Source organism: Ammospiza caudacuta, chromosome 14, assembly GCF_027887145.1.
Source record: "Ammospiza caudacuta isolate bAmmCau1 chromosome 14, bAmmCau1.pri, whole genome shotgun sequence".
Classification (NCBI taxonomy): Eukaryota; Metazoa; Chordata; class Aves; order Passeriformes; family Passerellidae; genus Ammospiza; species Ammospiza caudacuta.
The window spans coordinates 5,575,141-5,587,600 of NC_080606.1; the positions used below are offsets into that span (position 1 = coordinate 5,575,141).

The 12,460-nt window shown below is 49.0% G+C and overlaps 1 protein-coding gene across 4 annotated transcripts; it reads left to right on the forward strand.

The window, feature by feature from the left end:
- Window positions 1-12,110, forward strand: LOC131563894 (UAP56-interacting factor-like). Of its 4 annotated transcripts, none has more exons than XM_058814098.1 (9): window positions 1-172; window positions 2,455-2,598; window positions 6,291-6,433; window positions 7,736-7,860; window positions 8,692-8,776; window positions 9,216-9,259; window positions 9,341-9,415; window positions 10,056-10,167; window positions 10,925-12,110. In XM_058814098.1, exons 1-9 carry the CDS (start codon window positions 91-93, stop codon window positions 11,018-11,020), a joined length of 906 nt encoding a protein of 301 aa, XP_058670081.1. In that variant the 5' UTR covers window positions 1-90; the 3' UTR covers window positions 11,021-12,110. The 4 variants fall into 4 exon arrangements, with proteins under 4 accessions (XP_058670081.1, XP_058670083.1, XP_058670082.1 ...); XM_058814100.1 differs by having other exon boundaries at window positions 9,219-9,259; XM_058814099.1 differs by having other exon boundaries at window positions 8,695-8,776.
- Window positions 12,111-12,460: the final 350 nt, after the last annotated feature.

Sequence of the window (12,460 nt, forward strand, 5' to 3'; positions counted from 1 at the left end):
GGACAGCCGGGGCGAGGGCAGGAGCGGCCGGGGCGGGCCGGGGCCGGCACATTCCGGGCAGGCGCAGTGAGCGCACAGCGCTCCGGGCCCATGGAGGCGGCGGGGCCGCAGCCCGCACCGGGCCCCGCGGCGGGGCCGCAGCCGGGCGCCGAGGAGATCGACATGTCCCTGGGTAGGTGCGGGGCGCTGCCGGGCCCTCCGTGCGGGCGGGGAGCCGGGGGGCTGTGCGCAGCGACTCGGGCCGGGCTCGGGCCGCAGGTGGCCCCGCCGTGCGGGTGTCCCTGTCCCGGTGCCGCTCGGGCGGAGGGGCCGTGTGCGGGCCCGGGCTCGGAGCTGCGCTGGGCTGGGCTGGGCTGGCAGCAGCCCGGGGCTCACGGGACAGCGGCACAGGGGGCTCGGGCAGAGCAGCCCCGCTGACAGAGAAGGGGGCCGTGGCCTCGCCGTGCTATTTATAGCAGCTTGCTGCGATGCTCGCCATTCCTCTGGCACCGGGAATGTGCACTGAGCATAAACAACCGACAGCCGCCCTGCCGTGAACTCCCCAGGCCTGGATTCTGACGCATGGATGAGAGATCTTGGTGGATTATCGTGTTGGTGTCTCTGCTGTGAAAGGAAATCCACCAGCGCCTTTTGTTACTGGGTCAGCTTCCTAACTGAAACCTTGTGTCATTTCTTCCCAGCGAAGAGTCATTTGTTAGGAACGACGAACATTTTCCACTGCAAACTCAAACTGATCCCTTGGCGTATGCACCCTTGTTTTAATATCTCTATGAGGAGCTATAGCAACAGTGGCTCCCTCATTTTTGATTTATTTTTCTCACATAGTGTTGCACACCCTTTTTCTCTTTGCTGATGTGTGATGCTGCCTTTGCTTTTGCTCTCCCTTAGTGCTTCTCTGAGTCAGACCTCCTTTGGTCCAACTCCATATTCCATCCAGAATGCACCTTACTCAGGGTCGAAGAGGGAATTGGAAAACAAGATGTCCCTGGTGAAGAACTTTTTCCATCAGGTGGTTTTTCTATGCTTTCAGATACATTTGTGCCTTACATGAGTTAGCAGTCACAAAAAACTGCAGGAGTTACTTTAAAGCTGCCCTGATAGACCTCATTCTGCCTCGAGGGCATAGATGTACCAGAAATGACCTCTCAGGATCCCCCTGCAGCCTTGTGTAGTAGTCCATTACATCGGTCTGCTAATCCCATCATGTTTTTAGGCACAAAATGCAGGATAACAACTCATACCCAAACAGAAAAGACACTGAAAGGTGACAGATCAAGCACCTGAGCATTCAGCCCCTCTCATTTGCTCATGCTGTGGACAGCCCACCCTCGGATGAGTGTGGTCACCTCCCTGCAGAGCGTGCAGGGATGCTTTCAAAACGCTTCAAAGCATCCTGTGCTCCAAATCACACGTGCCCCAAAGGCACATTTCACTGAGACCATTAGCAAATTCATCCCAAGAACATGGCCCAGCATCTCCCAGCCTATTCTTTTCCTGGCAGACTTGAAAGACAAATCACAAAAGCAGCCTATTCTTACATCTGCTCTAGTTTCTTTTCCTTGGGCTTTGTATTCATTTGGATATAGGAGTTTCTTGATAGGAGATGACAAGGGAGCAGTGCTGGAGGTCTGATAATTCATGGTAAGCACCCACTGAAAGCTGATGGTACTTCTGTCCTTTGACTCCAGAGATACATTAAGGAGCTGGAGTAGCCTCTGCCTGGGAAAGGCCTGTTTTGGATGCTTCATTTCTTGCTAATTCGTTCAAGTTAAAACATTCTGCCTGCAGCTTCACAGATGTGCCTTTATTATTTGCAAAGTATTTTCTGGAAGATTTGAGGTTGAAAGAAGAAAATGTTGGAAAATATGAATTATTGAAGAGACATCCCTTTGCCATTCCTCTTCATCAGAAGAGCTTGAGTTAAGAAGATCCCGTTGATTGCAGACCAGCTGATTGAGAATGGAGGGGCCTGAGGTGTTTCTTGATAGAGCTCTGCACCTGGCACTGCTTTGTGCATGATCCAAGTAGCTCAACAGCTGTCACATCCTCCCCCCTTTGGCCACCTTTCCTACAGCAATTCAAGTCAGACCTTCTCAGAAAAGTTCTCTGCCCAGCACTGAGCTCCTGTGCTCCTGCAGAAATGTTTTCCCTAAGGCTTGTGGGACGCCTGCAGGATCAGATCCCTCGGTGGATGGGGTCTGAAATCTCTGTCCTGCCCGTGCTGGGGACGTACTGGATGGTGGCTTATTTGTAAATCATTTGCTGCACTCTAATCTCCAGCCCACAAAATTGATCCTATACTTTCTAAACTGAGCTTAATCTTTCATTGTCTGCCCAGCGGAGCTCACAGAGCAGCGAGCTCCGTGTTTACCACGGACAATTCGAGCACCCAGAGAGGGAATGGCTGTTGGTGGAAAGTGCAGTTTCCATGGATTTCTCCTCATTTCATTCCAGATGACATCATAAAGCGGCACAGGAAGGAGCAGCCAGATGCCAGCGCCGTGGGCGACAGCAGAAGGCAGCAGGTCAAGAACAGGAGCTCAGCCCCCAGCTATGGGCGGCCCCGGTACCGAGCCTGGAAGCAGAGGAATCTGCAAGGTACATGGGCACTTGAGGCAGCACAGCCTGGCCAGGCTGGGAAAGGCATTTTTAGCAAAATCCAGCTCTTCAATCCTTCTCCTATCCAATTTCTGTGTGCGGATAAGATGTGCTCAGGCCCTGATTAGCTTTTCTTCCCATAACAATGGAATATCAGGGCCCTTTCAGAGCATAATTCATCCATTTCTCTTCCTTCCACTCTCATGAATTACTAATTTAAAGTGACTTAATATCTATTCTCTATTCCCCTTGGCTTTGCATATTTTAATTATGCCTCTTCCTAATCCTCATTTTCCCAGAGCAGACTTAAATTATCCAAATTACCCCCTCAGTAACTGTATTTGATAGCTCAGTTATTGAGGCTAAATTGTCACTTTTGCCAAGCATGCTATTTTTAGGGTGAGGGTTTTTTTTATAATACTGAGTGATCGCACCTTTGTTTTGTTCCACTGGCTTTTACCTACAAACCAAAGTTGTCTGCTGCATGAAATGATATCTCTGTGAATTTTTTTTTAAATTACTGCTAAGTCACTCCCTGAAGATTTTAGTGATATTTTTCAGAAATATCTTTTCAGTCTTATATTGGAGTGCCAATCATACATCAGGACAATGGGATCACTGGGGGCAATCCTGCTTGTCTGTGTTCTGCCTCCCACCTTTCTTGGTGACCACCACACAGTGCCTTACTGAGGATTGTTCTAGTTCAAATCATGAAGGTGATAAATGCCCTTAGCAAATTGATTTTTCTATCAGAACCCACAGGCTTTGATATTCTCTTGCCCTCAAGCAATTACTGCACCCAGAGGCAAATCCAATAAAATATTTTTCCCTATTTCTTAGATGGGAGAGCTTTTCTGTTAATTTATATAATTATTTCTGCTAGTTTTAGTATTTCATAGGTTTTCAGGGAGTCTGAATTCAGCCCTGCCAAGTGCAGAGACCTGCCATGCTGTGTGGTGCTGATTGTCAGTAGCAATTTGGGGAAGCTCAGCATGACTGGGAATTTAGCCCATAATTCATCAGGGGCTTAGTTCACTTTGGTCCCTGCTGAAATGCAGTCCCTTCTGGGCTGAGATGTGATAACCATTATCAAAATGATGATCTGAGGAGCCCAGCACTGTAATGACAGAGGAGGGGGAAGGGTATTATGCTGATTAAACCAGCAAGCAAAGTGCTGTTAATCCCTCTTGGAATATGGCTTAAACCTCCCTAGTGGAGGAAAGATGATTTTTAATGACGAGAAATTTGAATTTCAAATCTCCTTGGAAAAAAGAGTCTGTCATACATGGGAACTTGTGCCCAGACTGGACTGGCTGAGCTGAGGTGCCTTTTGGCCATCCCAGGTGTGCTCAGGGCCAGGCTCTGAGCACACATCCAAACATGGGATGTGTGTGGGGGGTTCTTCCCCAGCTGCTGATGCTGTGGGGTTTTATTGAAGTGTTCTTACTTTATTAAATATCTGCCAGACCTTTTGCAGACATGAAGCCTCCCATGTGTCACACACTTCAGATGACAGAGCCTTGGTCCCCAGCTGGTGTGATGGGGTCCCCCTTGGAGGCTGATGGCTCTGTCATGTGTCATTTGTGTTGGGTGAGCTGTGCCTGAGTGCCCTGCTGAGCACAGGCTCTCTAATAGGAACAGACTGACAGGGACACGATTTTCTAGTCAGGGCTGCCTTCTGCAGCAGTCCCTGCCATTGCCCTGAGAGTATCCAGGAAAGGCAGCTGAGCTCAGCCTCTTGTCCTCCACAGGGTGTAGGAGAGCTGTGCAGCAAGGCTGGGTGTCCAGGAGCAGAGCAGCCCAGTCAACAGGCAAGAGATAGGGACAGGCCCAGGGTAGGGGCTGAAGAGAAACAAGGCAGGGCAAAAACAGACTGGGAGAATAGAAGCAGGAGAAAAAATCAAAGGGACATTGACTACAGAAAGTCCACATCTGGTCAGAAAGAAACAGTTTGCCAAAATTGAATGTTTGTCACGAGAGGAACATTTACACACCTGCACCTCTGCAGTGAGAGGGCATTGTCTGCAAAGGAAATAACAACTGGCCCCAGAGCTTGTGAACTGTGTTGTGTTTTTGTGCATGTTCCCAAGCAGCACCTCAGGCCATGAGGCACGAAGCACCCCAGCATGGTGTTTGGGGTCTGCTTCCCACAGGCTTGTCCTGGTGCCCTTCTGTTTAGAGCCAGAGCAGCTCAAATCATCTTCAAGCATGTCCCATTGTAAGCAGCTCAGGTTGGTGCTGCCTGGTGTGACACCCTGAGGCTGCAGCCTTCATTCTTTGTGGCAGTGGTGGCCCCTCACAGCCATGCCACTGCTGCCTCAGGACACTTCATTTGCAGTTGCTCCAAGGCAGTATAAATTGCTGTCACGTAGCAGTTGATGTGAGATCAATATATGCACCTCACTGCTCTGTGCTTTGTGTCAGTGAGATCCAGGGTTTGAGTGCACTCTCACTGCCCTCTGCCATGCACAGCTTTGTGCCTGATTTATTCACCCCAAGGTGTGGGCACACCTCACTGCTACAGCAGCTCTTGGGGGGAATGGGCTCAAAACAGAGGGGCTTCAGTGACCTTGCAGCTGGGGATGGCAAAGTGTGAAGCAGCAGTGAAGGAAAGCACACATCTGCTGTTTACCCTTGTGTGCACTGAGCAGTATAACATCTGGTTATAGATAATGGAGGTGTTTGGTAGGCTTGGGGCACCCTTCTGGACATGCTTGAGCTGCCTGCCTTGGTTCAGAGATCAGAGCACAGCGTGGTGGTGACCCTGTGCAGGCAAACCCTTGATAAACTGGTGTGAGGGGCAGCCTGGTGATTGTCCAGCCCTGGGCCAAGCTGAATGGTGCTGCTGACTGTGCCCAAGTGGCTCTGCTTAGGTGTTGCTTCAGGGATCTGCTGGTTTGTGAGGTAACAGAAAGAAATTCCATCCTGGCATTCCAGCTGAGGCTTTGTGATTGTTGTTGTTGTGCCTGTGGCAGCTCGCACCGTGACTCAGAGACTTGCTGTCTCATTACGACTACAGAATTTTATTATGTGCAGTAATTAGGTTTGGAAGCACTGTGCCTCAGTGTGACAGGGCTTTCCTGTCGCTCAACACTTCAGCACTCTTCAGAATCATCAGCAGGCTTAGGGGAGAAGGTTAAATGCAGGACGTACAGCGAGTGTGTGTGTATCATGGCAGAACAGCAGGACGCTTCTACTACAATAGGAGAAACTATGGTGTGTCAAGCTAAAAGAAAACAAATATATATATATATATATATATATATATAAATAAAAATTGTGCTTTGATGTGGGCCCTCAGAGCTGCTGTGGGGCTGGGTTTGGGACGCTCAAGTCATGTGTATATCTGTAGCTAAAGGCTTTTTCTGTTTCATAGTTAATTCATAGCAGTGTGAGCTCTGACAACAGATTGACAGGTCTCCTGATGTGGGTGTTCCTGTCTTTATGAGGAATCAGAATTGTGAAAGGCTTTTCTGTTCTGTATTCTTTCATATCAAATAATGTGTATGGCAGTCCTATATACAATAAGAGTGCTAGAGAGACGTTGGAAAAATTCATTATTTAAAATGAATCAGCGTGACTTTTGCACCACTACTTCTGTAGTATCACATTAAGTTAACCTTGTAATCTATTTACAAAACTGGAGTCATAAACCAAATTTTGAAGGTTGCTAAAGAGGGCTTTGTTTTTAGGACCTCAGCGTTTCAGAAGAGGCTTTGGACAGCAGCAGCTCAATCGGAGGCAGTTCAGGAATGCTCTGCCTGGTGGCAAGAGAAGAGCAGCTGCTGCATTCCAAGGAGTGAGCCCTTTGAACCGCCAGGACTCGGCCCAGGAGGTAGGGCAATGAGGAGGGTCTGGCTTTTCCCTAATGTCATGTGGAAATCTGCTCAATTTTATGATCCTGGATCACCCCAAAGAACAATCTGCATAAAAAAACACCATCTTTTAATGCCTGTGCACAGCATTTGTATGCATAGGTGAGTACAGACATACATGAATATGGAATAGCAATTTTACAGTTAGTTTTATAAAGCTTCTGACTTAGCATAATTTTACTGATCAGTTCCCATGGGTTTTGCTAAAAAAGATTTTTTGAAATTAGTATGAAAAGGTTTAAAAATATTTCCATAAAAATTAATTCCATGGCATCTCATCTTACTATTATCATTTAGAGGAGGTGTGTTAAGATTCTTTGTTATTTGTTCTCCACCCAGAGCATTTTCCTAGTTCCTGTGAAGTCAAAGGACAGACTTGGTGACTTGTCAGGTGACTCTGGTTCAGAGATGTACTTTCCACCAGAGACACTGATTGCCAGTGCTGTGACAGATAGTGTGAGAGGCAGCTGGGTTTTCCTGCACTGATGAAAATCCACTCAGTTAGGAGGTCATAGATGTTCAGTGAGCTTTTAAAAAAAATGCAAATGCTGAAGAGGATGGCACATTTAGTGAATGTGTTGTAGGGGTGTAAATAAGAAAGCCCTAAACTGAGCATGCATGTGCAAGGAGTGAGGTTATTCCTGAAAAGAAAGACCAGGATGACTCAGATATTGAGTGTGGCTGGTATTTACAGAGTAATAAGCAGTTGCTAGGAGGCAGAATTCTACAGTAGCTTCCACTTTGCAGGAATAAACCAAGGGGGAAGAATATGGAATAGACCTCAGTTAGTTGGTACTAACATGATGGTAGCTGTCCCACAGAAGTCACCAGGCTGGAGCCTGGGGCAGTGTGTGTTGGAACTGCAGGACAGACCCTGCTGAGGCTCTTCTGGTGTGTTCCATGCAGCAGGGCATGGTCCAGGCAATGCACCTTCCAGACAAGAAAGAGCTGATGACCAAAAGGGTGAACAGGGCTGAAACCTGAACAGGGCTGTAATGCACAGCTTCTGTGAGATTCACTCTGCATGGACTGATCTTTGTTTTCTTCTTTGGTTTCTGCAGCATTAGAATTAAATTAATTAGAATTAGAATGCAGCATTCTCCCTGGCACCTGCTGTTCCATGTGCAGGAAGCAAGGCACCCCCTGACCGATTGTTATCAGCAGAGAGCAGCCCCTCGTGTGCTGTCCCTGCCCTCACCCCCTGCTCTTGTACCAAGATTGTGCTGCAGGTGACAACTGCTGAGGTCTCCCTGCTCTTTCAGGGCACCAAGAAGAGCAATGCTTTTGCCAAAAGCAGTGGTGGGCAGCAGGAGGAACAGCCACAGCCATCTGCAAGCCCCAAGAGTTTCAGAGCAGATGCTGCCAGCATCCGTGCCCCAGGGAGGAGGTAAAATCTCTGGTAACTCTGGGTTATTTTGGCTTTCAGTGGTTTTTACCTGTGCAAATCATGGGATTTTTTTTACCTATGGGGTTTCTCTCTCTGTATGTGCCAGCTGGGTGTGGCTACAGCCATGTGCATGTGCAGCACCAGAAAAATACCCCTGGGTATGTTAGGAAGGCACTTGGAAAGGAAACAACCTCGTACTCATAGTTAATAATGCCTATATTAATCTGTGATTTTATTTCAGGAAGCACAGAAAATGTGACCTTGGTATTTTTAATAAACTTAGTCGCTTTGGGAAACTTTTGAAGGGTGAAATAGCATTTATTTTCATACAGGCAGGAAATACAGATTCCAGCCATAAGGGATGGGCAGACAGGGAGTGTGTCCCAGTGAGGGGCTGCAGGAGCAGGCTGTGCCCCAGGAGCTGTGGGGAAGGCAGTGTGCCAGGTGCTGGGCACTGTCTCATCGAGATCATTATGTTCTCTGAGCTCAAAAGGAAGCTCCTTGCAATCCTTCATCTGCTCTGAGCAGAACAGGGACTGAATAACATTGAGAGGTCCTTTCTGACCTGATTTTTTTCTATGATTTTCCTCCCATGTTTTTTGCTTTTAATGAGCACAGCTCAGAACACACAAACTGTTGCCTCATTTGAACAGGAAATCAAGTTCCTCTGAAATCCTTTGCTGGCAGAAAAACCTGTTGGGCTGAACTCTGTAACAAACTGCCTCATTTGCTTCTTACACTGCTTTTTTAGACCAGCTTGGGTTAGGTATTTTGGCATTAAGTGTTAGAGATACCTGGTATGATGCTGACCTCTTTGTCTCTCTCCTTTAGCAGGCCTTTCCTGCTGAACAGGGGAGCAGCATTCCAGCAGAAGCGGATGCAGCAGTGGTTCTACAAAGCTCCCTTCCAGAGATGGGTCAGTGCTTGAGCCATTTCCTCTGCAGCCTGCTGCTAGTGACAAACCTTCACGTTTTACCAGCCCAGTTGCAGCTTTGCTTCCTAAAGTAACTGGGAGAGAGATGCCCTCATTTGTTATGCAGACCTGAATGCTGCAGGTATTGATAGGAAAGTATTTGCAGGCAGTTTTTAATGCAGCTTGGTATTCTGGCAGCTGGGAAATAAATCCTGGGAGGGTGATAAAAATAAACCTTGCAATTTATAGAGCAGCACAAGCGGGGCAAGGTAAAGGCACCTCATACACATTACTGTGCTAGTGGGAAACCCCAGATTAGCACATTTCTTCACAACTCACAAGGAAGGAGCTCTTCAGATACACCAAACAAAATCCTGGAAAAGGAGTCACTGTTTCTGAGAGCTAATTCTTTGAAGTAATTGTTTTTAAATATATTTTACAGCAGATGGATTCTCAAGGAGAAGGGAAACCGCCAAGGATGAGAAGGTAATTGGAGAACAAAGGCACAATGCAAATAGGCAGTGCTCTTTCAGGCTTGAAGCTGGATAAATCTCCCTGTCTCGGCAGGTGGCAAGTGAAACCCAGCCCGGGAGCAATTCTGACGGTTTCTGTGCTTAATCCCCAGGCGGGCCAGCTCAGCCTGTAAGTAAATGAGGTGATTTGTTAGGGTGGGAGCCCTACAAAAGCCATTGCAAATCCCTTTAGCATTATTGCAGCTTCACTTCTGTAATGAGTGTGCAGTGGGTTCAGACCCAAAATGGTTGGCAAATGATGTTGTGCTTCCTTTCCCAGCATATCAGAAGGAGATAGAAATCTCCTCTATTTACCTGTAATTACATGGTAATCTGTAATTACACTGCCCTCATTTGTTATGCAGAGTGAGGAGAAATGGAAGCACCATTGTGGGAAGAGGTGGCAGGCTGGTTGTGCTGGTCGTGGGGTGTTGGGAGAAACAGCATGCCCCAAAGGGACACCCTGTGCTCGCTGTGTAAGAAGAGCTCAGAGGCTGGAAAGGGGCAGCTGCAGGACCTGGCACCCAGCTGGGGGCAGAGGGGAGGGTGGGTGAGGGCACTGTGCATGTCCTGGGTGCAGAGAGCACCCCTGAATAGCCTGGATGTGACAGTCCCCAGTGCTGGACTCTGCCTGCACGGCTGCTCTGCCAGGGAGACATGCTATGGGACAGATGGAGTGTGTGGCTGTGTCCTTTACTCCGTGCTGGTTTGAGAGGATGGGAAGTGCTGCCTGAGCATCCTGAGTGACAGCAGCTCTGTGCTTTCCCCAGGCCTGGATCCAAGCGCCCGTTCCTGCGAAGCCAGAGAGCCCCAGCACAGGTGGCCAAGCCCCAGCCCCGGGGGGTGCTGCTGAGGTTCAACTTCCGCGCCATGGCCAACCAGGTAGAGGATTGTCGACGGCACAGGACGCACCTGGCTCCCTGCAGCAGCCCCGCCACTGAGCTCTTAACGTCACACTCAGGTTTCTGGGGCTGCCAGCTGGGTTTATCTAACACAGCCTGGGAGGAAAGTCCCGTAGCTGTGTTGGCCAGGTTGCTCACAAAACTGAAGGCACTTGAGAAGACTGTTCAGCAACTACAGACTCAGCCCAGTTTTCCCCACTCTGATGGCCTGTCTTGGTCTGTCCGTGTGCTTGCTTGGAGCAGGGAGGTCCTGCTGATGAGTAGTCCTGGCCAGAGGGGACTGTTTCACTGTCAGTGCTTCCCATTCCTCAGAGACACGTGGCACTTCTGGGCTTTGCTCGCTCTTTGCTTTGGTGCCCTTCTTGGTGTCACATTTTACACTGAAGTATGGTCCAAGAGCCCTGGGGCAGCTGAGAAATCCTGCTCCACCTTCTTCATTGCCGGCGTCTCTTGTCTGGACGGTTTGGTTTTACCTGGTGCCTTGTGCTCAAATGCCATCTGCTTGCTCCTGTTCTTGCCGAGGATGCCCTGTGTCCTGGGGCTGGGAGCTGCTTGGAGGTTTTCCAGCCACACACAGTCTGTCGAGCTCCCTGTGTCTGTGTGCTGAGTGGTTTAATTGACTAACCAGCTGTGAATCACCAGCCTGACTGATGGGCTCTAATCAATACCCCTGCTACGAGTTTGGCTGTGCTTTGCAACAGGACAGGGGACTGACTCGCTCTCGCTTTCCCCTGCAGACCAGCCTGACTCTGGATGAGAGGTTCTCTGGTCTGAGGAATAAGAGGCGCTTTACAGCGGCCAGGAGCGCCCGGCGGACGGTCACCATGCCTTAGGACACGTGCTCGGCACAGGGGCTGCCTGGGACACTCCAGGCTCCCTGACACGGCCTCAATAAAAGTCCTTAGATTCCCTTTGAGATAGCTGATTTGGCAATGTGCTGTCTCCTTCCTTCCACACAGAGTGAATGAGTGAGTGAGGGCAGGGATCAGGCAGGATGAGCGTTTGGGCCAGAGCACAGGGCAGCTGGCACACGGGCAGGGAGGGGGATGAGCAGAGATGGATTTGCTGGGAAGCTGTAGGGCTGGCACCAGCCCTGTCCCCCTGCCAGGGCACCCTGTACTGACCAGGGTGATGGCTGATAGTGGGAGGGTGTACCATGAAGCCTTCCTACACTGTCTGGGGTGGGAGGCTTTGAGCATCATGTGCCTGCCCACATGGGAGAAAGTGGGGATGCTGCAGCTGCCCACAGTCACCAGCATCCACCCAGCTGCCCAAGTTTTGTTTGCAGGCATCCCTGCCCAAAGGTTTGCAGTGTAAGACCCCTCCATTCTTGAAAACCTGTTGCTTTGCCCTGCCAGTCAGGCCTGAGCAGCTTGCATTTCTCTGTGGATTGCTGTGCTGCCCTGACTGCTGCTGCAGGGACGGGGTGAGACGTGCCCTGCCGTGCTGCTGGAGTCACTGTCCTCAGCACGGAGCCAGACAGGCTGCCCCAGCCCAGATCACATTTTCTTTTCAGTGCTGAGTAGTTCTGCATTAGGGTTTTTGTAGTTGCAGCTCCACCCATACTCAAAGCAGCAGCATAACCAAACCAGCAGCAGCACTCTGATAAACATTGGGTGAGATGTTAATGAGCTGGGTTTAGACATTTGTAATGAAGCCCTGCATCAACCCTGAGTAACTGCTCCATCCTCCATCCATTGCTGGAACCCAGCACTGAACATGCTGGACACAGCCTGTTACTGGGCTCTGAGCTATACTTATAACAGCAAATATCTGATAGACTGCTTTATGTTTTACACCAAGCATCTTTAAGAGACTGGACTTGGCATTGGTTTTATAGGAATGTGTGAAATGTTTTAGTTGATGAAGCAGTGATGTATGAGTCCAGTGCACTGAATAAAAATCTTAACTTGTCAAATGTCACATCTAGTTATTTCCTTTCCTTCAACAGCTCTTTGGTGCAAGTTCAGCTTCTGTGTGACACTGGTGCTTTGGGGTAAACTGGCCCCCATTGGTGCCCACCTGCAGTTCACTGCTTTAAAAGCTGGCTCCAAAGCAGTGTCAAGTTTTCAATAGCTATTTTGTAAAATCTTTGCTGTGATCTCTTATGCCTTGAATGTTATTGGCAAAATTATCAGGGCAGTCCTGGCTACTCAAAATTGTATTTTTTGTTCAAAATTGTTCAAAATTAAACAAACCCAACAGTCAGGTTAATGAACTCTGGAGGACACATCACCCCTTCCTGCAAATAGTCTGTATGTCATGGAAGTTAA